Source organism: Bombus vancouverensis, chromosome 5, assembly GCF_051014615.1.
Source record: "Bombus vancouverensis nearcticus chromosome 5, iyBomVanc1_principal, whole genome shotgun sequence".
Lineage (NCBI taxonomy): Eukaryota > Metazoa > Arthropoda > Insecta > Hymenoptera > Apidae > Bombus > Bombus vancouverensis.
This window is the reverse complement of record NC_134915.1, coordinates 17,373,489-17,397,027: the sequence shown is the minus strand read 5'-3', so window position 1 is coordinate 17,397,027 and position 23,539 is coordinate 17,373,489. Positions and strand designations below refer to the sequence as shown.

General features: G+C 39.0%; 2 protein-coding genes and 1 long non-coding RNA gene across 8 annotated transcripts; 1 reads left to right on the top strand and 2 right to left on the bottom strand.

Moving 5' to 3' along the window:
• Window positions 1-667: 667 nt before the first annotated feature.
• RpLP0-like (ribosomal protein LP0-like) lies at window positions 668-1,824 on the bottom strand. Its single transcript, XM_033337277.2, has 4 exons — window positions 1,662-1,824; window positions 1,232-1,536; window positions 920-1,156; window positions 668-849 (listed from the first exon to the last, which is right to left on the bottom strand). Exons 1-4 carry the CDS (start codon window positions 1,687-1,689, stop codon window positions 691-693), a joined length of 729 nt encoding a protein of 242 aa, XP_033193168.1. The 5' UTR covers window positions 1,690-1,824; the 3' UTR covers window positions 668-690.
• Window positions 1,825-2,186: 362 nt separating this feature from the next.
• On the top strand, window positions 2,187-21,521 carry 14-3-3zeta (tyrosine 3-monooxygenase/tryptophan 5-monooxygenase activation protein zeta). Of its 6 annotated transcripts, none has more exons than XM_033337276.2 (5): window positions 2,187-2,335; window positions 14,458-14,765; window positions 15,518-15,641; window positions 17,781-17,944; window positions 18,393-21,521. In XM_033337276.2, exons 2-5 carry the CDS (start codon window positions 14,466-14,468, stop codon window positions 18,546-18,548), a joined length of 744 nt encoding a protein of 247 aa, XP_033193167.1. In that variant the 5' UTR covers window positions 2,187-2,335; window positions 14,458-14,465; the 3' UTR covers window positions 18,549-21,521. The 6 variants fall into 6 exon arrangements, with proteins under 6 accessions (XP_033193167.1, XP_033193165.1, XP_033193161.1 ...); XM_033337274.2 differs by lacking the exon at window positions 17,781-17,944 and adding an exon at window positions 17,206-17,369; XM_033337270.2 differs by lacking the exon at window positions 17,781-17,944 and adding an exon at window positions 16,627-16,790.
• LOC143302720 (uncharacterized) lies at window positions 5,841-7,185 on the bottom strand. The gene is made up of 2 exons (XR_013058460.1): window positions 6,805-7,185; window positions 5,841-6,732 (listed from the first exon to the last, which is right to left on the bottom strand). It is a non-coding gene; the product is annotated as an uncharacterized LOC143302720 (long non-coding RNA).
• Window positions 21,522-23,539: the final 2,018 nt, after the last annotated feature.

Here is a 23,539-nt window from a genome sequence, read left to right as displayed (position 1 = left end):
AACTTAATTAGCCGTAATACTATAAATATTAGTACATAAATTTTTTTTAATTTAATATTTGAATTTGTTGATATACACCTCATATTTTAATCCCTTTCTATTACGTTTCAAAAATTCATCATTGTCAGATACATCCGAAGAATCGATCGATATCGTACTACTTCTAGTATCAGAATTTACATTAAAAGTCATCTTACGATTATTATTACAAGGATTCTCGGAGCACCAATAATAAATCGTCTATATAGGTAGACAATTAAAGATAAATTAAATTCAGATTTTGTTGTTTTTTGATATCCATGTCATAGGCTAACATAACGATTTTATGATTTACCCATACAATTCCAACAATCCAAAATATAGAAAAATATAGAGGTAGCATCATCATTTTGTTTCATTAAATGATTTAAATAAACAGACAATAGTTAAAAGGAGATTTCATAATTTTGAGGTTTTAAAAATATGTTAATGTCTATTTTACATCAGTTGTTTCAAAAATGTCTAATTGGTATGTTCATATGTTTCTTTTTTTTTCTTTCTTTTTTTCTTTTAACAAAATGTGTAAGTTGAAAAGTAAAATTCTATATCGTTGTGTGTACGTGTATGTGTGCATGCAAATGAGTAAATGTGTGGAAGGAAGGGAGGTAGAAGAAAACACCTACATATATAAATTTGTCTGTTGTATCTATCTCATGTATTATCAATATTTTCTGTTTCCTCTATGTCCATTTGTTCTTCCATATTTTCTTTAACATCATGTTGAGATATAAGTTCTTTATATCCATGTTTCTTGGAAAATATACCTAATGGTATAAATTTAAAGGTAGCCAATGGTTTATCAAGTAATTTCTGCAACAGGAACAAACGATTATTTCATTGTATTTAAGATGTAACATGAAATATAGAAAAACATCTTTACCAAAATCCTCGCTTGTTCTGGATTTAACGTTTGACCCTCTTTACATACAATGTAGTCCTTGATTAATGTTACCACACCCTTCTGTAAAGCTGTGGGCATTCCCAATTGTCTGAAATGAGGTTCTATACTATGTGAAAACTCTGGCATTGGCCCTTCACGTAACACTATAGTTTCTTGAGCAACAAATCCAGATCTAGCATAATCTATTTCTTCATATTCTTCCATCCATTTCAATACCTTAACAAGATACAAACAAATAAATACAAACTTTCTACGTGTCAACAATTAATATTTTAATAGAGAAATATATACCTCTTTCTTACTCCTGTTTGTAAATAGCAGACCGCATTGTCCTCTTAATGCTAATGATAATTTATGAAGACCTTCCGCAGCTTCGGTTTCCGGTAATTTACCGAAAGCTAGCGCTATCACCTTGTTTTTACCAAAAAAAAACCGACTGTCTTTCCATTCCGATCGTAAATCTTTAAGTTTGTTATTGCGCATATTATGTACGGATAGAAGAAATATCCTGTCATATTTCTCAACGCAACTTCTAACATCCTCCACGATTTGTTGTTTCAAAGCAAGGCCTTTCTTATTTGTTTTCGTAAGAGATACTGTGAAATACAAATTTATCAATTACTCGGAGACACGTGAGGCATTTTTAGGTTAGTCTGGGAAAATTATGCATTCGTAATAAAACAGTAAATAAAAGCTATCGAATAATATAGTGTAACGTTACTTTTCTTATCTCTTTTCGACTTGGGCATCTTTTTTGCAAGGATATTTTAAAAATCACTGATAACGATAGGTCTATAGAACGACGAAGCACTTTAGCGAACCAGGAACTTTCTTTACGGTAAATGTACGTGTATTTGAAGAAAATGGCGCATAAACGTAGGGGGTGCGAGTTCCAATAGAGTTTTTAACATTATTCAAACTTTAAACAAATATGTCAAGCAAAAAGAAAAATTGTACAACTTTTAAATTAATTGAAACAACGATTGTAACCGATTGATTGAAATGTAAAGAAGAATGTCAAACTGTTTTTGATTCGGTAATATCATGCTAATGTAAATGCATACAATTTAATCAATTGAAAATGTGTACCTACGTATGTATATATTAGAACAGAATTTTAAAGGAAGCATAGGAATAGCAAAGATATTTGGAAAAATGTAAAATAATTGATGTTGTCAAATGCACACAAGCGAATTAATAGTTTGTCGATAGAGTTGAGAAAAGGCGGGAATGGTAAAGAAGTGTATTTCGAATGGACGGAAAGCGTCAAGTGAATGCAGTTCAAGATGGCGGCTTCCGCTCGTTGCGCCAGTGCACTCTGTGAGATCGTAGTGGACGGGAGCCGTTGAATACGCCGAAGCCTCGACTTTCTAGGCCGTTTGTAACACTCTAAAGGTGAGTCTTTTTTCAAACGTAATTATATGCGTGTGTACAAGTGAAGCAGAGGTCATTGCACGCAATGTCTTTTAAAATATCGCCCGTAAATAATACGAAGTGTAATTGAACGCGGATCGTGTAGACCCCGTAGCCATGCAGTCGCCTGATCTTTTTCACAAGTTGCTCGAAATAACTTGTAACTTGGTCGTTTTATTACATTTTCGTAGTCGAAATCGTTCATTTCGACTCGTTCTCGTTTGATGTACGTCATCATATCGTTTCGTTTATCGAACGAATTATCATTTTAATAAAGTTCGTTAGATTCCAGTACGATAAAAAGGTGGTCTGAAGGTAGTCACTTGCCGCTCACAGCGGATGCGACGCACGCGACGCGACAGCCCTAACGAACAAGATAATTGCCGCCATCTTAGTTGTATAGTTGGTGATGAAATTATACATTTTATGCTTAAAAAGAATCGAAAAAATAATTAGTTTCAAATCTCGCTCTACCGTATACCTACACGATAGTTAACGTATTGGCAGTTGTTTTCATCGAACATAGGAATTTCTTGATATGACAACTAACCGCGTAAGTGTTGGATCGATGTTACAACTAATATTTGCTTGCAATATTTGATCCCTTATATGGTTCGGAGAAATCGGAGATACATTGCGTAGTAGATTTAGCTTGTTCTCTCGCGTACAATATGTATTTGGCCTGCTTCCGCTTGAAATCGTGTTAAAGCACGACACGCGCTTTCCATCTTCGTAAAGGCGTTGTGCCGAGCACACGCCCTTTGACAGGTGAACCGATCATCGTGCTTTCGATATTGCGTCGACACATCTTGCCTGATAAACACCCAAGTCCATATACGTAATATAGGTATCCATCAATAGTAACATTCGATTTTAGTTCCCGTGCGTTAGGTTATGTATAAATTTATGTACTGTCTCATTATTGACCGACATAACACGCGCGCAGTTCATAATCGTCCATTTTTCTCAAAATATGTAGTACGTCATTCAGTTCCGTAAAGTATTTCCACGAAAAAGATTGGACGCAGTAACGCGCCATTCTCTACCTTCTCTCTTGAATTAGTTTATTATAGCGAATTATCTCTCATTTTTTGTGAACGGCAATTTTAGTAGAAGGTACTTAGGCATTTGTTCGTAGTGGAGGACCGTGAATTCCCTTTCTCGCATCTTTCTTTTACTCTTTCTCGGTCATCGAACAACTCGAATTGAGATAAAGTTTACTGCTTTTGCCAAGGTCAACAATGACGATGGCGATGACGATAGTACCGACGACAGATTTTCGTTCCCGTAAGCTTACTTATTAAGGCTCGCTCGTTATCATATAGGTGATGTGTTTCATAAGTTTGCCATTTTGTTATTTCAAGGTGTTTTCCATTCCATTTCTAAATTTATTGGAAAAGTCGTAAACATCGTTGGCACGGTAATTCTATCGATTCATGTCAACGTTCTACTCCTTTTTTCCAGTCTGACCGTCCCTTCGTTCGATCATCATTCCCACCTTTCTCTTATTTTTTTCTTTCCATAATTCGGTAATTTGGCGTGCAACTATTGTAAGTTCGAATTTGAAATGAAAACCCCCGAAATAACGCGAGAAAAGCTTCGAATGATAGTTGTCGCGCTAAGTTTATAAGTAATAATAAATTGGCGAGTATGCGTGCGGTCTCGAGTTGTTGATCGGTATGCTCAAGAATTTGATCGAGCAGTAGCAGGGGGTTGTTCTTGCTGAACGCTACCCTTATCTACCATTGTTCGTTCTTTTAACGTGACGCTATAAACTAAACGGCTAAAACTAGTCGGTTAAAAACAAACAAGTTCTTGCTTGTTAGAGGTTGAAGAAAGTCTCGGTGGTCGTGTTGTTACATGTAGTGTTATATATCAAGGACAACTGTCAATGAGAGAAAACGGTAATTAAACGCGTTATCGAACGGGTAGTCAGCTATCGATTTTATGGTTCTATGGACGGACCATAGGTATAACACTTTGTGGCTGCGATCGAAATTTGTGGAAGTGTGTATGGTACGAGTATCGTGTACGGTCGGAAATTGAATTTTACCGATTAATAAGGTATCTTGGATACGACAAGAACGTCGCGTGTCTCTTTAATCGTTGTTCACGATCGTATTGCCATTTTGACGAGTGATCGCATCTGAACTTTTCTACATTCTCTTTACTGCTAACGACTAAATCGAGTGGTGTTTTCTTTTGTTTAAAAAGAATCAACTAGACAGACTTTCGATGAAATTATTAGTTTTATTCGAGTGACACGCTTGTTTATTCATTCGGAAATATTTTTACGTAATTGTTTATGTTAAGCATCCTTCCGCAAAATATCGACGTTATTTGCGAGTTATTGACGATAAGAAGATATAATCGTAGAGGTTTTTTATTAGCATAGGTGTGCTTGCAGCAGTTTGCACTATTCGCTTTTTCGTATCGTTCCTACGTTACCATGTTTTCAAACGTCTCCAAATTGGTTGCCCGAGTCTAAGACGTTCGAGCAAGCGTCGCATATTATCTTTTGTTCTTGTAGCTAATGATGTTTCAGTAACGTCGATATATCGATTCGACTAGTCGGTATTATAGAGTTTCAAAGTTTCGAAAGATCCTCTCGATTCAGCGAATGTATCGCGAAGTATCGTGTGTATTCGGCCAACTCGTGAACGAACGAGCTGAACCGAATCGAAGCAGCGAGCTTGACATCATTCGCTATTCCAAGACGGCTGACGCAGAAACTCGCGCGAGTTCATCCTGTATAGCTGGCGCTGTGTTTCGTTTCTTCGAATGTACGCACGCCACCTCTAACGTAAATACCAATTGCGCACGATGTTTTTTGCTCGATTTTTTCAAGAATAATCGGATCTGATTTTTGCTGATAGTCTGAGACGAGTAACGTGTCCGGTTCGATAACTTTTCGTACGTTTGATAGGATCTAGTTGATAGGATCTGAATCATAAATCTAGTGATCGATTTGTCGAGGCGGATCGTTTTGGTACGGAAACTATTCGGTTTGTATAAATCGTAATGCGGCAGGAGCGTTTGCGATTTTATCCCTTTTATCGACAACTTTTGCGTGCGGACGCGCGCGTGCGCGTGTACGTGTGTGTGTGTGGTCGAACGTGAAACTAGAAGAAGCTAGTAGTAGAGTAGCATAAAAGTCGAAAGAAGTCTGACCCGTTGCAGTCAACCTTTCCCCCACCTCGTTGGTGTGCTCGATGAACTCAAGTTGGCATAAGATTTCGTCGTAGGTGAATGAAAATATCGAGCGTAACGGAAGACGCGTGTATTAGAAGACGAGTGAATGGCAGCGGTACAAGCACGCACTTGCTACGTCTGTTGCCCGAGTTAGCCATTCGAACACCGGCAATAACAGCGTGTTAAATAAGCACGAGTTTTTCACATGGTTCACCCTTTTCTTCCTTCTTTTCGTTTTCCCTTAATTGTAAAATTAAACGTAAGTCATGGGAATAACAGCAAGATGGTCAAGGAAGAAGCAACGGAGAATGTAGATTTCGTCGAATAGATGGTGGAAATCATCGAGTTGAACTTGTTCGAAGGGAGCAGAGATACACCTGGTTGGAGATGAGAGTCGAAAAAATATAGAAGCAGCTGAAATATCACGCCTACACGTTATCCGTACGCTCTACCACCTGTAGTACGCGTTGTTGATGGTTCGCAAAAGCTCGCCCTTTATACGCATTTCAATCGGAAACTGGTTGCCGATGTCTGGCGCGTTGACACGGCTCTCCACTACCATCGTTTTATTTGCATTGCGTCGTAAATACAAATGTTTCTTACGCTTTCTCACGTACCTATAACTCGCACTTTGCTCGCTCATCGTTCCTACTCGTTGGTTTCTCGATATATTATCAAATCTTGTAGAACACAGCAATAAAAATAGCATGGTGCATATACTATTGAAAATCAATAACGAAATATCCTCGAGTCTGGCGACTACGCCCGGTGCCTCGACGACGCGACGAGGTAATGGAGAATTTCGTTAGGCACGACGAAGCTTGAAAAATACGAGGACAGTTTTAAGCCGGTCCACCTGTACAAGGTCAGTGTCGTAACAGTTACGCTTCCTCTATCCTCGATGGCCTGCACTTCTCTCTTTTTTCTTCGTTTCATTCGATACGTTTATATCGATCATCTATTCTCGAAAAGGCGTATTCAAGTTGGTTCTTCGCGTGAAACGAGAAACTCGTTCATGGCCGACCGACGATCAAACGAGCTCTTTTGCCTTATCGGTTGCTACCGACGTGCTGCGAAAAACCGCTCGTTTCTGCGTCAAATATTTGCCCGTCTGCAAACGCGGAACAGAGAAAAAGCAGCGATATCGTTTAACCGTATCCCTCTTACATATTTCGGCTGAATTTAATCTAAAAGAAGTCACTCGTGAATAAGCTGGTTTGTCATCTGGAAATCGAAAATTGCGAAGTTCTTGCAGTTACCGCGCTCGCATGACGCTCGTCGAACGACTTGCTCTCTTCGGTAATATCGCGCGCTCTTAAACGTTTGACACGCACTGTGCTTCACGTAACACCGTGCATCACTATACGCACCTTGATGCGCAGTCCGTCGCAACTTATTTCACCCGATCTTCCAACGGTTGTCAACCATACCCACGTTCGCTCGCTCTACTGCACAGTCTATGATGCAATTTATTTCACGCTTATCGCATATCGTATTATTCTATAATGTCCTTTCGAATCTAACGTGTTTATCGGAATATTACATACTTCGTGCCGTACGAATCGAAAGCGTGAAATCTAATCTCTTGTTGTTTCGCACTGTACGAAGAGTGATATCGATAGAGTCGTAATGACAGTAACTAAATTACTTCGCTACTTCTCAACGTCTTACCGCTATGGATTCGAAATTAGAAGAATTCCTTCGTATTTGCTACCGAGTTTCTATTACGTGCAATAAGAAGACGGTCGAATCGAGACGGCAAGTTCACGCGTTGCCCATCTGTTTCTCTCTCATGTTTGTATCAACGTACTTACGTTATGCATGCGGAGCTACTATTTTACTTCATTGTTTGCCATCGAATTACCTGTCGTTTCGTATGAAACGTTCAAACGTTAAATTCAGTGGTATCGATACGCTACCTACCACTAATAACAAGCAATGATAAATCGACGAAAGAATCAAACGAAAACGTAACGCTTGAACTTGTCTCTTATTTTCTCGATTACTATCGATCGACTCGTTGCGACTCGTTTCTTTGGTCATCGTCAATGTGTAAGAGCAAGCATGTCAAAGGCGACTCATTTTAAGGATTGCCAAAGACAATTAGCTTGATGCTACTCTGCTTTCGATTGGTTTATGATAGGTATTTGGACTGCCTGTTATGGCCAGTGAAAGTGCGAATAACAATGTTAGATGCTAAACGACAGCTAGTGATGTCTGATCGCATAGCTTTCAAATGTCGAAAGTTTGATCGTTTGAAAGAGAAGAGTTTAAAGGATCGCAAGCAGCTCAAGGTTACGTTGTCTTAATTAAAGGATAGGAAGATTGTTCCTACAAGTGTATGATGATCGCGAAATGGAAGCCAGAGGTTGCTTCGTTGTAAAAGAACTATGAAAAACGGTACAACGCTTAGGACAAAGAAGCATTACGATTTAATGCACGGTTGAATGATTCAGCCACGAACTATATTATCGGTTTATCTGTTTCTTTTACCAAAAAATTTCTCAGAAACAATTGGTCGAAATAAATACCCTATTTCTACAAGATTCGGCAAAGAATGGCAAAACGGCATTAGCAGAGGTGGGGGTGAGCAATGGAAAATGGTGGCCAAGGCAGAAGGGCGGGTCGGTTGCAGGGGTTGCGCGCGCCTCCGCAGATCAATATTTCATTTTAGCTTCGCCAACCAGCTAAAGAGTAAAGGAGACGAAAACTATCTACCTCTTCTTGTACGCGTCTTCTCGATACAACCATTGTATTCTACATAATTACCACTTTTTCTATACTCGTATTCTCGTTGATACGAATCGTCCACATTTGTCTTTTTTTCCTTATCGAACCAAATGCATTCCTATTTTTAATTTGTCTTTTTTTCCTGCTTGTCTTCTCCTTCTCTCTCCCTCTTTTTTCACCTCATATATTGTAGATTTACCGGAAAAAAATCAAAATATATGCACCTGCGTTCGTGACGTGAATCTGTATGAAAATTCAGAAATTATTGAAAAGAGCGAACCTCGAGGCCAGAAGATTTTGCGGAATGCCGTTTTACCGTTTAATACGTACTGCAATTGATTTTACGTTTACGTACTTAGGCTACGAGTTGGCGAACCATACGACGAAAAGTAGTTTCATTTAAAATGAAAATAGAAATCAATCGATATCTTTGGATGTTTATTTGATACATCGTATATTTTCAAAATGATTCGCCGGCAAGAACTGCGTATCACGTGATGATACACGTGTTTTCGCGTCACGTTGAGGATTTGATTTTACGCGCAAGTTCAATTTTCACTGTTCGCATACATTTTTATTAAAATGGAAAATGGTTTCGTCATTCGAATCTTTTCGAAGTGTTTTTTCTAAAAGTATCGTAATAATTATATAAATGCAATTAATTATGCATACAAATAAACGTATGAAACGTTAATATATACGTGAAAATATATATGTACATATATAACACATCGATAAAAAATTATTACGACCTTTCACGATTTCAATTTTTCACGGATTCGAAACAACCATGGAAAATAACATTTTGGTAACTTATACAGCGTAATTAACGAAAAATAAAAAGTATGAGAGAAGTGGACTTGACGTAAAAAGCGATGGAGAAAAGGATGTACCTATCCGATTGATTTAATTCGAGAAAACAAGTTTGAAGGGATATGAGGCAGGAAGAAAGAAAAGAAACTACAAGAGAAGAGAAGAGAGGAGAAGGGAAGGGAAAGGAAAGGAATGAAAAAAGAAAGAGCAATGATATAGAATGCATGCGAAAGAGATATTGAAAGTATATATGCAGAATATATAACGCGTAGCGCTGCGTAGCGCAGCGCAATACGACGCTACGCATCGTATTCCATGGCTGGCGTCCCGGGACAGGGACAACCGTGCGCCACTGCCCCACCCAACCTTTCAAGCCGGCCATGCTGGGCGAACCGATCAATACTTCGGCTCGGTCACGAAGGAAACCGAGGGAAACCGACCTAGGACGAGTAAAACCGAATGCGGACGAGTCCGGGCACGAGGCGCGCCGAGTCCCCACCACGAGCAGCGTTGCCGGCTCAGTCGTGCGGGAGTGGTCACTGAGGGATGTGTGGTACCGTAACTGAGTGACTGAGGAAAAAGACCCGGCGTAGTTTCTCCGCGTAATACGCTCTCGCTCTTTACCCCCCTGAACAAAAAAGAACTAGCAGTACCGAGAGTCTAGTCAGTTTTCGGCCCCCCTCCCGATTTTACGCGAAACTACGGAATACGCTGATCGTATATTTATTTAAGTATTTATTGTACAAAAGACTTTAAATATAGGTAAGACTGCGACGATTCGTTGCTCTGCTTCTTTTCTATAAGTCTATGTCTCGCATTTACTTTTCTGCTCTATCTTTCGAGTTTCTCTCTCGATTTACTTAAATCTCTAATTATTTTCTACCTATTTAGTTTTTTTTTTTATCTTTTTCGTTTGACTTCGTTCTTTGCCATGCATGCCAAGGCACAAGTGATTGCTTCCGTATCTCCTTTATTCGAACCTCCTTCTTGCAGGCCGTATTAGTATTTCGAGAATGTGCTGGAAATTTCGCTTTGTGTCGCGTTTTCCTACGATTAAACTAACGAGTCAAGGAGAGTGAATCGGTTATCGATCTCTGCGGTATAATACTGCGACGCAGTAGAATCGAAGTGAATCGGCGCGGTCTCCGCAATGACGCCGATTCGTTTTTCGCCGGAAGCAAGGTGTTCCCGTTGTTGGTTTCTTTGTCCTCGGCTTGTTCAAGTCCATATCGCGACATGAAGCGGTTGTGAACGCTTCGAGGACGGGGCGTGTTAACTAAGGAGAGAGAGAGAGAGAGAGGGAGAGAGAGAAAGACAGAGGGAGAGAGCGTAGACAAGGAATTTCGCTCTCGCTTCGTGAAAGTAGCGCCGTGGCGCTCCGTTTGACTGCTCCCTCTTCGGCTGAGATACGCGACTACGTCGAGCATAACCTCAAATCATTCATGATAAATGTACACAATTTTTTTTATTTCAAAGCGTTTCGCGCGTTTGACCTTCGGCCTGACAGCGTCAGTTTTGCTCCTCACCTCCCACGGAAGCTACCACTTTGCGTGTCTAAATTGAATGTCTTTTTCTACCTCTTGAAACGTATTCGTGTGGCAACTGGTAAAATTTTATTAAACCTCCTCGTTTCCTCTTGTTTCTTTAGTTTATCAATTTTGGCTAATGTGTTTAAATGCGAAAAATAACGATTTAAAGTAAGCGTAATGTACGTTAACAGAATCGTAATTTATCGTACAGAATATAACGCGTAATATAACGAGATATAGATAGACATAGATAAATGAGAATCGGCCGATAAAATTCGTATTTTTATCAACGTGACAGAGATGTCACGTTTTTCGATCCGTGCGACATCTTCACTAGTATTCATCTCAGTGACTGAAATTATCGCTTTTTGGTGATCATATCATATAAGTTATTTCATTTTCGAGATTTTTAATGCAATGTGGGATTAGTCGTGGTAGGTAATGGATGGGGTCGGCCAATGGGGACCTATTTAGGACCAAATGCAAAGTTAATACGAAATGAATTGTAAGAATCGTTATGGCATTTGAAAGAAGAAAGATAAGGGTATGAAGAAATTGTAAAAGAAGCACGAAATATGTATTTCGCGTTAATCGCTCGTATCGTTTGTCGAAGTAGGTTTGACCAAGAGAAGTAGACGTAGAATTTATATCGGTTAGTTCGAACAAACAGTTGTATGTATTTCGTCACGTTTCATTCGCGATCCGGTTGAAAAATTTGCGCCGGAAATATTTCACTGGCAACGTGGGATTTCTCATTAGTTCTCGTGTAGATCCGGCAACAGTGTCGCCGAGTCTCTGCTAACCTAAAGCCAGGTGATTGCGCGCGATTAAATATAGGACGTCGAATACACCTACCGGTTTAATATTTCCGTCCGGGTTTCTTCGAAGAAGAATTTGGCTGCTTGACCTTCCGTCTATCTACCGTCACGCGGATCGTGCTACTTGTCGAATAATCGACCAATGATAACAACCATACGAAATGATACGAAATTTCGAAGAAATTAACTCGTTCGATTCGCAATTTGCCATTTTAGTATCATTCAATTTGTAATATCGATTCATGGATATATGTTTTCTCCGAGATGCTCAATCGAATCTCGATTTGATTACTAATCCAGCTTGTGATTACTTACGTCGTACATAATTTTATCGACTATTTACACATTAACGTGAAAAACGATGCTCGATGAATGTATATCTTGTAATAAGATTTACGATTAATCGTTTTTCTTGAACGTCGTGTGAGCCAACGTATTCTTGAATATCTTTTTGCATGGTGCAATGTTCCAATCCGATTTATAATAGTTCATAGTAAATACCACGAAACGGAAGCACGCGAACAAGAAATTTTAGTCTAATTTTCATTGCCGTATACACATTTTTACAGAAAAACGGTAGTTTTTCTGGTGACATAATGTTCTCGTGTCCCAACAGTCCTATTAGATGAATGGATGTGAACGGCGATCGCGACAATAACGATTCATACGCAGTTTCTACGTCGTTATATTTACCAGCGTGATAAGGCGCACTAAAAGAAAACAAGTTTCGAAAAACTGCTCATCTGTTTTTCAACGTTGAATCGCACTCGTAAATTGGGTATGCGCAAATTATGAAAAATACGCGTGCGCCGCTTTGCGAATAATCGTTTGGAGGGAGGAGCTGCTTCATGGTTGCTTTATGACAATGATGTAAATGTTTACTGATTGATACGTAAAACACCGTTGTTCGTTACCCCTTTAAGTAGCACAGAATGCATTTCGCTCGAGGAATTAATAACAAAGACTTACCATATATCGCACATACACGAAATCGATCATGTTCCAGCTTTTAAAATTACTTACTTTGAATACCAATGATCGATGTTATAGCAGCGTTTCAGCTTATGATTAGAAGTAGGTTAATAAGAACAGCGTGTTTTATTTTCTTGTAGCAAATTCCAAATTTTTTACTGCTATTATCGCGATAAGTGATGGATTAATCCGTATTTATCGTATGTATAGAGATAGATCGTCGTATTCGAAATTACTTTGCTAATTGATTTTTTCGAGCCGTCTGGAATCTTAAAACGTGAATCGAACGGAGTTTGCGCGTTATTTGTGTGCACGAGAAAGAAAGGAGGATGATCGATACGAATGGGAGTAGAAAACGACTCTGCTTGAAGTCAAATGGAAACGTCGTTAAACATCGGTAGGGGAACGCGTAGAGAAATGGTGGTATCGTTTCCGGTATAATCCGCGATTCATTACTTTCATTCTTGGATGCAGTTGTAATCGACGCGTATGCGTGAGAAGTATATAGATTTGCCTGTTACGTCGCGTCACAACGATGTTCCTTGCCGCCGTGACTCATTGGGGGAGAATCAGGCGCCATATGCGATATAGCTGATATAAAAGCTCCGTGCCGATATTATGGATTCTTTCTAGTTACTGTTGATCGTGGTCGATGATTTTCGCTGATTCTATCTATGAATCGATGTTCTTAACGATCGTTGAGATCGAGAATGTAGGGTAAAACGCGTACAAATACGAAACCGAAGATCTCGGGTGCGCGTGCGCGCGCACGGTCGACGAACGGTCGTAGAACGTGTTAAAAGGAGTCGAGATGTTTAGATGTGTGCCTACTACGGTTTGGCGTTGTAACGCGGTCCGATGCAGTGACTCATCGTTACCATGCGATTATATCCACGTTAGTAAAGATGTCGTTGAAGTTTTATTCTTTCCATTTATGCGCGATCCTTATCGATCGATCATTTTATGGAAGATTTCACAATCGTTATACTCGTTTCTATCCTGCTTAAAAATGTAACGGATAAAAATCGATCGAATGAACATAAAAATCTACCGGTATTAATAGAAACAGGAAAAGGAACGTTTGCAGCAGCTTGTGTCGTTTTGAACATAATCGGTAGGAATAATCACGCGATAACATCATTCCATTGGAAATAATTTGTTAGTTGAGTGCATAATTTCTAGACACGAATCGTGATAAGAGAGTATTATAATTATTATGGATATTATTGGATAAAAATGGTTAGAAATAGCGAAAAATTAATTAAAAGTTCAAGTTTTCAACGTGAAATAGTTTTATGCATTAAATCGATTGAATTGGTCGTTGATCGCAAGAGAAACGTAGATTCAAACAGTGAAATCCATTATATTCAATTCGATTTGATTTAGAACGTAAAAATGTTTGGTGTAGAGCTAAAGGTGCACGTGACGTTCATGGTCAAGGCTGAGAAAGACCGAATTTCTCTTTCGGGTAAATCCATTGTCAATGACCGTTACCAAACCGAATAAAAGGAGAATGTAACTGCGTTTTCGAAACATCTGCTCATCCGTAGCTTCGAAGAAGAAATTCCCTATTTCTTTTCGAAGAAGAAGGAAGAAAATACTCGCGACACTATGTGCGAACGAGGCCAGTTAGGTTGAAGCACACGCGCGCACGGCCCGAGTACGTCATACTCTGTGTTCTAAACGCGTCGGTGAAATCTATTCTCACGCGCGTACCAGCGACTCCCGGATAGATGAGAAAAGGAACTCAGCGACATTGAAGCCGCGAGTTAATCCAACTGTGTTGTACCGTTACGCCTGTGTCGATGTACGTTATGTACACACCTCCTCTCCTCTCCTCTCCTCTCCTCTCCTCTCCTCTCCTCTCCTCTTCTCTTCTCTTCTCTTCTCTTCTCTTCTCTTCTCTTCTCTTCTCTTCTCTTCTCTTCTCTTCTCTTCTCTTCTCTTCTCTTTTCCTTTTCAATAATGTTTTCTTCGTCCTTTCAATTACGCCTGACTGAATTGCCTCGTTGTTTGTTTAGCTCTGTATATCGAGATTTTTGTTTTCTAGCCGACACAATGTCCGTCGATAAGGAGGAATTGGTTCAGCGTGCAAAGCTCGCCGAGCAGGCAGAAAGGTACGATGATATGGCAGCCGCGATGAAGGCAGTCACCGAAACAGGAGTCGAGTTATCGAACGAGGAAAGGAACTTGTTGTCGGTAGCGTACAAGAATGTCGTTGGTGCAAGACGTAGCTCGTGGCGAGTCATCTCCTCCATCGAGCAGAAAACCGAAGGTTCTGAGCGCAAACAGCAGATGGCCAAGGAATATAGGGAAAAGGTTGAGAAGGAGCTGCGTGAAATCTGTTATGACGTATTGGTAAGAATTCCCTCCTTTTTCACTTCTCTTTTACACATTTTATTACGAATTATTATTATGCAATTTCGATTTGACGAATAACGAAATTCACATAAATGGGAAATGTTTGAGTATTTCCTTCTTAAGTGGATGAGACGCACACGATCAACTACGATACGTGCATTATTCTGGTCGGAACATTCTGATATGGTAGATTTAACACGTCCACGGAGCAGTAGCTGGCTTTTGGTGTTTATAAATGGATCGTCTTACATCGGTGAACGATCCTTTCTGTCGCGTCTGCGTATTCCATGGCTGGCAAAAGCAAAGATCGCTCATCGGTTTGGATTTCACGTGGCTTGATTACCACCGGCTCGGCTCCTTGTCCAATAGCTCGTCTTGCGATCTTTTCTCGTCGTCCAACGAGCGTGACAAAACTTGTTCCAGTAATCGCGAGAACATCTTTCTTTATCGCGATTGAATTTGCTTTGATAGCGATTAGCTTGATGCGACGTGTTCAAATATTCGAAACAAATTTACATAAACGCGTTTAATATTTCAAGCCGCTATAGCGACGAGCGTTTGGAAAACGGAAAGCACCGGAGTGTTTCCCAATACTCACTGGCATATTCGTCGTATACTCGCGTATATACGATGGAAACGGAGATTTTCATTTTTGCGCGACATCACCTATAAATAGACAAAAAAATCGATGTAAATATTTAAATAGAGGGGAAAATATGTAAAAATTGATCGCACTGTCAACATTGCAGGGACTCCTTGATAAGTACCTGATCCCTAAGGCTAGTAATGCCGAGAGTAAAGTATTCTACCTCAAGATGAAGGGCGACTACTACAGGTATCTCGCAGAAGTCGCTACCGGAGAAACCAGAAATGGTATGTATCTGGTAATGCGATAAATTACTAACAGCTATACAACTACAACTTTACCGATTCCGATTAATAATCACTGTTAGTCGAAGTTGATTTTTCATCGACGCTCTTCTAAAGCGTTAATACGACGTAAGATTTTGTTTTTTCTTTTTTTTTTTCTTTCTTTTTTCTTCTTTCTCGCGTTACAAAGTTTCTTTGAGATACATGGTAATTTGAAAGTAATTGCACTATCGAAGATACACTGTCTGTAATCTGACATTGAATTCGTACGAGAGAATCGATATACGTCTTTCTTCGAATAGAAAGGTGTCGCACAATGCTCTCGTACCTGTGACCGTCTTCGTAGTTGTACTTCAAAAAAAAAAAAAAAAAAAAGAAAAAAGGAAGCACAGCTGCAACGGCAGGTGTTCTTCGTTGAAACTACTCTCTGATATATTCTTAGATTTAAGTGGATTTGAAAAATTCCATGACGCTCGTCCTATGTCGGAATATCTGTGTATAACGCGTTACACCTGAACAGAAAAACGTTCCTAAAACGTTGGTGGAATTTAACGCCGTATATTTTTCTCGATAATGACAAAAACGTCTGTTACGTTTCATTTCGCTCGTGTATATTCGATGTTAAATTCACATAATAACATACAGAAACAAGAGAGAGAGAGAGGTGTCGTTTCTTTCGAAATTAGTTTGAAACGCGGACAAGTCGAATTACGAGTTTCGTAAATTGATGTCGGTTAGCGTGTATCAGATCGTTCTGTATCTATGTTGTTGTCATTATTACTATTATTATTACTATTATTATTACTATTATTATTATTATTATTATTATTAATATTATTATTATTATTAGTATCGGTATCATCGTCACGTTATCTGCGAAACGTTAAAGATGACTATGTATCGAGGTACCATCGGTGTTAAATTCGAAATATCGACGATTACGAAAAGATTGAAATTTTGCTGATAATTTTGCACGTAATATATTCAGCCGTGGTAGACGACAGTCAGAGGGCATACCAGGATGCGTTCGAAATCAGCAAGTCAAAGATGCAGCCTACCCACCCGATCAGGCTAGGTCTCGCCCTGAACTTCTCCGTTTTCTATTACGAAATCCTCAACTCTCCAGACAAGGCCTGCCAGCTGGCCAAACAGGTATAATTCACAAAGGCGAGGGTTGATACGCATATCGATAATAGAGTTTACAGCAATCGCGGAAAGATGCGAAAGGATGGTGGTGATGCAGTGGAGGCAAAAAACATGATATTCCGCTTTATCGTTTATGGGGTGATGGAAGAGGCACTTTAACCTTTCCAACTTGTCGTGTATCTAAGCTCTGGTCGACTTCTTTTTGTTCGCACAACCGTATAGTACGCTCACGTACACCATAACGAATACTGTAAATGTTCGCGTAGAATTCAGGCGAGCTGGATGCTCGTTTCTTTTCCCGTTTCCTCTTCGTTCTTCCTATCCCGAGGTCCCCTTACATATATATCGCGATAGAGGGAGGTCACGCTCTATGTATACGTTTGTAGAAATTGTAATATGGATTTCCCGGTTTGCATTACAGCGGTAGTCGAGGATTCACAGAAAGCGTACCAAGAAGCGTTTGACATAGCAAAGTCAAAAATGCAGCCTACGCATCCCATCAGGCTCGGTCTTGCTCTCAACTTCTCCGTTTTTTATTACGAGATCATCAACTCACCAGACAAGGCCTGCCAGCTGGCCAAACAGGTATAATTTATAAAAACGAGGATGATGTCGGTAGTGTTCACAGCAATCGTGGAAAGTTGCAATAGGAAAGACGACGGCGGTGGTGATGCAGTGGAGGCAAAAATATGATTTTACTTTATCTTTCGATGGGAAGACGCTTTTACTTTTACAACTTGTCGGCGTGTATTCTAAGCTTCGTGATCGAACTCGTGTATGAATATTTAACCCGAGAAACTTAGTTGCGCACAGGGGTTGGATAGTCGCTCCATTGGTTCCTTCTCCCTATTTTTTATTCCTTCCGATTCCGACGTGCACACACACACACGCACACACACACACACATACACTTATACAAATGTACCTCGACAGAGGTTATGCGCTATCTCGAAATTTATGAAAGTTATAATTTAGATTTCTCGGTTTGCATTGCAGCGGTAGTCGAGGATTCACAGAAAGCGTATCAAGAAGCGTTTGACATAGCAAAATCAAAAATGCAGCCTACGCATCCCATCAGGCTCGGTCTTGCACTCAACTTCTCCGTTTTTTATTACGAAATTATTAATTCTCCGGCTAGAGCCTGTCATCTTGCCAAACAGGTTAGGGATAATCGACAGTTTGATGCTTGGTTGGATGACTATCATAGGTTAAACAAATAAACGTACTTTATATAATTTACAATTGACATCAGTGTGTCGTGGTACTGTGCGGTAAATGCTATGTTACTGAGTGCATACTAACCCATAAAAAAAAAACAACAGAAAGAAAGAAGCTCCTTCGATATTTGGTGTGATCATTGCTGTAATTAGTCTCCACTGTATCCGGTAACCATTCCGCATCATACGCATTTAATACGTATATGTTCGTAACATTTTCTATCTCTAATAGAAATTGGTTAATGCTTTGCACGAATGTGTGATCTCGCGTGATTGAAAGAATGCGGTTCCTGTAGTTTTGGCGCGATTGCTGAATAAAATCGTGTGTGTAAATTGAAATGAACGCGGAATGTACGTTTTATCCAGTTTAACGTTTGCATAAATGTTTTAGGCGTTCGATGATGCGATCGCAGAACTGGACACACTTAACGAGGACAGCTACAAAGATTCCACGCTAATTATGCAGCTTTTACGCGACAACCTCACTCTTTGGACCAGTGACACGCAGGGCGATGCGGACGAAGCACAGGAGGGTGGAGATAACTAACCTTCCTAAGCTTAAGTCCTTTCTAACCTAATAAGAACATCCTATTCTCTATCGTCCCCCCGTCCCTTGAAGTGCTCACCCATCCATCCACCCGAGATCGATTTATTCATTCGCCTGTCCTTTCGTCCTTCGCGTACCTCGCTGCCCTGTCCCTCCTTCCCTGTCACTTTTATTCTTTTCTCATTCCGTTTAACAATCTTCGTTATCTTGTCTGTTTTACTATCCTATCTCTCTTACTCCTCGTTTTATTATTCTGTCTTATCCCTCTTCGGGTTTCCCCTCTATGTCGCCCTCTATGCCTCCCATCCTTTCTCTCTCCCATCCTTTTCTTCATCTTTCCTGCCTTCCTTCTTTACGTCCTTACTTCCTTCCACTTTTCTTCAATTACACATTCGCAAGGGCAACGTCGCCTTTTTTCCGCATCCTTATTTTTTTAATCTCCTCCTCGAAAGTCACGACCTCTTTGTTCTAACGCGACCGCACACTGCTGCCAATGCCACCGCCACAGCTGTTACGCCCGATTCGAAAGCTCGAACACGAGAGAATCTCGTTCTCGACCGTATCCTTTCCTAAAGGATCGATTCACGTGCCGGTCGCTGAATATACTCGCTATTGCCACTCGTCAAAAGTTTTGAATTTGAGTATTCAATTTCAAAAGGAGTGTCGATCTACGACAGGAGGGGGAGGGGGGATGGAGAGAAAGGGGAGGGAGAGAGAGAGAGAGAGAAACGAAGAGAAGACAACAAAAGGCCAAGGAAAAAATTAGCGAATTTATGCGAAATTAACGTAGGATATTGCGTAACCACGCCTCGCGCGGCCCTTAACGAAAGGAAGCGGTCGAGTCGTGAGAGTTACTCGATCTCTTGACAACAAGTTTATCCGAGGGAAGCGTTATTGACTCGTGTTTGTGTGGAAGAACGGGAGAAAACAAATTGTGGATGAACAGAGGAAAGGACAGAGAGAATTTCGCAAACGCTGTCTCATCGTACAACGATAAGGTAGTATAAAAGATAGTATCGAAGAGTATAGAAGAGAACAAAAATGTTATATGTAACGTTATAAGAGAGAAAGAGGTAATCGCTAGTAGATTACGGGGTGTAAATGATGCTGTCGAAATCGTGACCGATGGAGGTAAAATGTTGAATAAACTAGTCTTTGACGGGTATGTAGAAACAGAAACCTGTATCGATATCGCTGTTCAGATGAGACGCGGGATGCGAGAAACAGCCACGAAACACTGTCACTACTCCCAAATCTGCTCACTATTTACCATCTAAAGTATCGCTAAACGAAACAGAGATTCGAGAAGAAACGAAGTGAAAGGAAAAAAGCACGCATGAATCTAATTACATTATATCCAGTTGTCATTAAATTAAATTTCACATTGTCTAGCAAGTACGATATTATTATACGAAGGGAAGAACGCAGGAGGAGAAAGGAGAGTAAAAATACATTAAGTTATTAAGTTCCAACACATCAGTGGTGACTTAATTTTTACATTTAATACTTTTTACATATTGCACGTTAGTAGTACACGAAAAAGTCTTATGCATACACACGCGTGCACGCGAGTACAGAATACTACATTTTGTGTGCATATTCGTTTCCTGTTTTCTATTCCATCTTTTTTATGTGTACGCGTACCCGTGTGTGTATGGTTTATAATTGACACGTTTAAAACGACTCTTTTCTTTTTAAATATTTTTTCAAAATTCGAATTTTTGTCCTTATCATAGTTGCTGTATTATCGAGGTGAGTGAAGCACATAACTTTAAGAATGCATTTTTATCCATCGTACGCCATGACCGTCCGTTGCTAACGCGTGAATATCTGAGAAGGAAGGGGACGCTTGATTTTGATTTCTTAAACAGCCAATCGATACGTGACTACCTCTTAAGAAATTTCTCTCGATATTTCTTCTGTCCTGATTTTTAACTACAATAATTCTCACAAGCTGTGATTCTCTTTCTCTCGTTATGCTCCGCCTCCTCCATTTCCTCTCCTCTCTTCTATCTTTCTTTCTTCCCCTCTCTTCCGTATATATGTTATAATATATATACATATATTATACACAATAATATATATACAACAGATATTTACCGGAAACTCGATTACTAATGTCATGATAAACGAAAGGAAAAAAAAGAAAACGAGAACAAATTATGTGTACGCGTGTAAAAAAAAAATCATATTCTCCTTAATTTTAACATACATACGCAAGTACGCAAGCATCTATACTCATTTGTATATATGTATGTGCGTGAGTGTATGCATGTATATATATTATATATATATAATCAGCTTTTTTTGTCGGCATGATCGATCTCGTGAAATTTGTCGATAGAGTTCGAGGATAATTCGTTATATCCTGCTATTTTGCAAATTTATATTAATAACTTTACAGAATTTCTTCTAAGCAGAGCATTATCTATGAATTCGGTTAATGCAAAGAAAAATGCGAAGTTGGCGGAATGAATTTTTTTCCGTTTGTTCCTTAACGGATAAAAGCTCCATTATAGATCTTGATCGATCACCTATATAGTGACCCTATACCATCAACCATCACAACTTATCAAACAACATGTTTCTTTTGGTATCTCGGGGTGACGTATTCAAACGGCAGATCACAAAGACGTGTAACGGTCTGTGATCGGCTCAAACGAAACCTTGATAAAAGGGACGAACGTTGCCATTTTAAAAATGGGAAGAGTCAAACGATAACGATAACGATAAATCGATCGCGTCCAAATGCAACGGATACGTTCGGTCCAGGGGCGGATTAACATGTATATATGTATGAATCAAGTACTTCTAATTATTTGAGAATTATGGCAAGTCCGTTTTGTATCTTAGTTAAATTCTAAGTAACAATTCCTAATTTTCGCCGATCGAATAAACGAAATTCCATTTGTTTCTATGTTAAAACCAATCATTCTTTTTTACAATATTAAAAATAAATAAACGTTAAATATTTGTTCGCTTTCGTTTCTTTTTTACTCTGTTTCTATTGTTACATAGTCGGTTGAAATCCTTAGAAATCCACCATCCGCCTCTGGTTCGGTCCATTCCATTAGGTCCTAATCTACCTGTCTCGGTAGAATGAACTCGACATATTCTTCGTCTCGTATGCATGGATACTTTTAAGTGTATGTAAAATACGCGCGCTTACCCTAAACACACAGGCGTAGACTTACATATACAGACACAAAACATATAATAATATACGTAAATGTTTACCATATGGAAACAAATAACGATTATCGGTATTACAGCGTGTGTTGCGTGGGTAAACGTTCCCCAAATATGTTGTACTTTTTAATGTGTCCATGTTTCTGTCGCATTGAACACACAATAGAGTATGAATGAACGAAGTTGGAGTACGAAAACGAGTCGATTTTGCAGAGGTATCCATAAAATCGATTCCGAATAGCAACGTGGGAAATCAGTACTAATCCGTAGATTACGATTTGGTTCGAAAAGTACCGATTGAATCCGTGATTGATAATTTTATTCCTTTTAATGTGCGTTTTCTATCGGTTTACGCAAGTATTAGTTACCGATGCAAAAGAGACTGAGAACTAAGAATGGTACGATAAAATTATGCAGAATGGTTCCCGAGAGAGTCTTCTTAAATCCAACTATAAATGAACCAGTTAAGCGAGTTCGGGTAGATATTATAAAAGGAAATTGACACCATTCTTTGAAGGCAACTACATATATTGTTCTTTAATACCGGTCTCGCGCAGCGCATCTTTAGTAATATTCAATTCCTCTTTCTTTCTCCTTGGCCCTTTTGGAATTCCTAAACCATCGGCGTTCCATCAACATTTGTCCTTATATCCTTGTTACTACAAGGAGCATTAATTCGTTGTAATCGATTTATATATCTTTTTCCTTCAATATTTTGATCTTCGAGTATGTATATATACATATATCTTTTTTTTTTTTTTTATTAATGACATCGTCGTAAATTTACTTTGTAGATAAAGAGAGCGAAGATCTCTTACGGGTTACGAAGGGGTGATGTACAATTTTTGTAATTTTCTTATTTGAATCCTTCCTGCGCTCATTTCCTTTATTCATTTTCTCGTTTCTATTTACTTTTTACTCGATCATTGTAAAAGTTTAGATTAGTGATTTGATTATCGAAATATTTATCACTGTGTTATAACAACAAATGGTAAAACATTGTCCTTCACTTTAATAATTATATAATATCTCGATTCGTAAAATTTCTCTCTCTCTCACTCACTCACTCTCTCTCTCTCTCTCTCTCTCTTTTTCTCTCTCTTCTCGTGGAGAAAGCTAGCCATCGCAAATTTCAAATATTCATCCGCTACATTTTCCTAGTTTCCTCGTCCCGAGTTATGTTGTTCTATTTGTATTTATCATCGATCATCGTAATTGTAAATTATAATTATTATAAACGTTTACACGAAATAATAAATTCTGATAAAATGTCTCAGAAAAGCCATAATCTCGATTGTTCTGCTTTCCAGTATTATCAAGTTCTGGAAGGACAGTATATTCTATATTGAGTCAATAAGTCCAAAAACATAATAACGCTTACATCCTTAACAGTATTTTAAATACAGATTTTGAAAACTTGATTTCGGAGGCTAGGCCAACGTAAGCACAATGTTCCTATACAGTAAGAATTCTTCGTTACAATTAATATTATTATTATCGTTTTCATGCTCGCTAGCTTCGTCATAATTTATCTTCGGTATCATTGATTCGAGATCCATCTTATGTAGATACTGAAGAGAATTAGAAAATAGGTAAAAATAGGTTCGATTGGATGTGAAATGAAAATTGTTTGATATCATTTTCAACACTGATTCGAGCGAATAAAAGCCTAGAAATGGAGGGGATTGGTTTTTAATAAAACAGATTGTGTATTAACGATATTCACTTAAATTTAACCCTCTTGAAATAAAAGAAAAAGCAGTGTTGCAACATTTTGGTAACCTATATTGAAATTAAGAACT

Excerpts from the sequence above, each read along its gene's own strand:
- RpLP0-like (XM_033337277.2), bottom strand. The coding sequence starts at position 1,689 with ATGCCCAAGTCGAAAAGAGATAAGAAAA. Across the intron at positions 1,157-1,231 it reads CAAACAGGAGTAAGAAAGAG|GTATTGAAATGGATGGAAGA; the intron begins GTATATATTTCT and ends TATCTTGTTAAG. Across the intron at positions 850-919 it reads CAGAACAAGCGAGGATTTTG|AAATTACTTGATAAACCATT; the intron begins GTAAAGATGTTT and ends TTCCTGTTGCAG.
- 14-3-3zeta (XM_033337276.2), top strand. The coding sequence starts at position 14,466 with ATGTCCGTCGATAAGGAGGAATTGGTTCAGCGTGCAAAGCTCGCCGAG. Across the intron at positions 14,766-15,517 it reads AAATCTGTTATGACGTATTG|GGACTCCTTGATAAGTACCT; the intron begins GTAAGAATTCCC and ends TCAACATTGCAG. Across the intron at positions 15,642-17,780 it reads TACCGGAGAAACCAGAAATG|CGGTAGTCGAGGATTCACAG; the intron begins GTATGTATCTGG and ends TTTGCATTGCAG.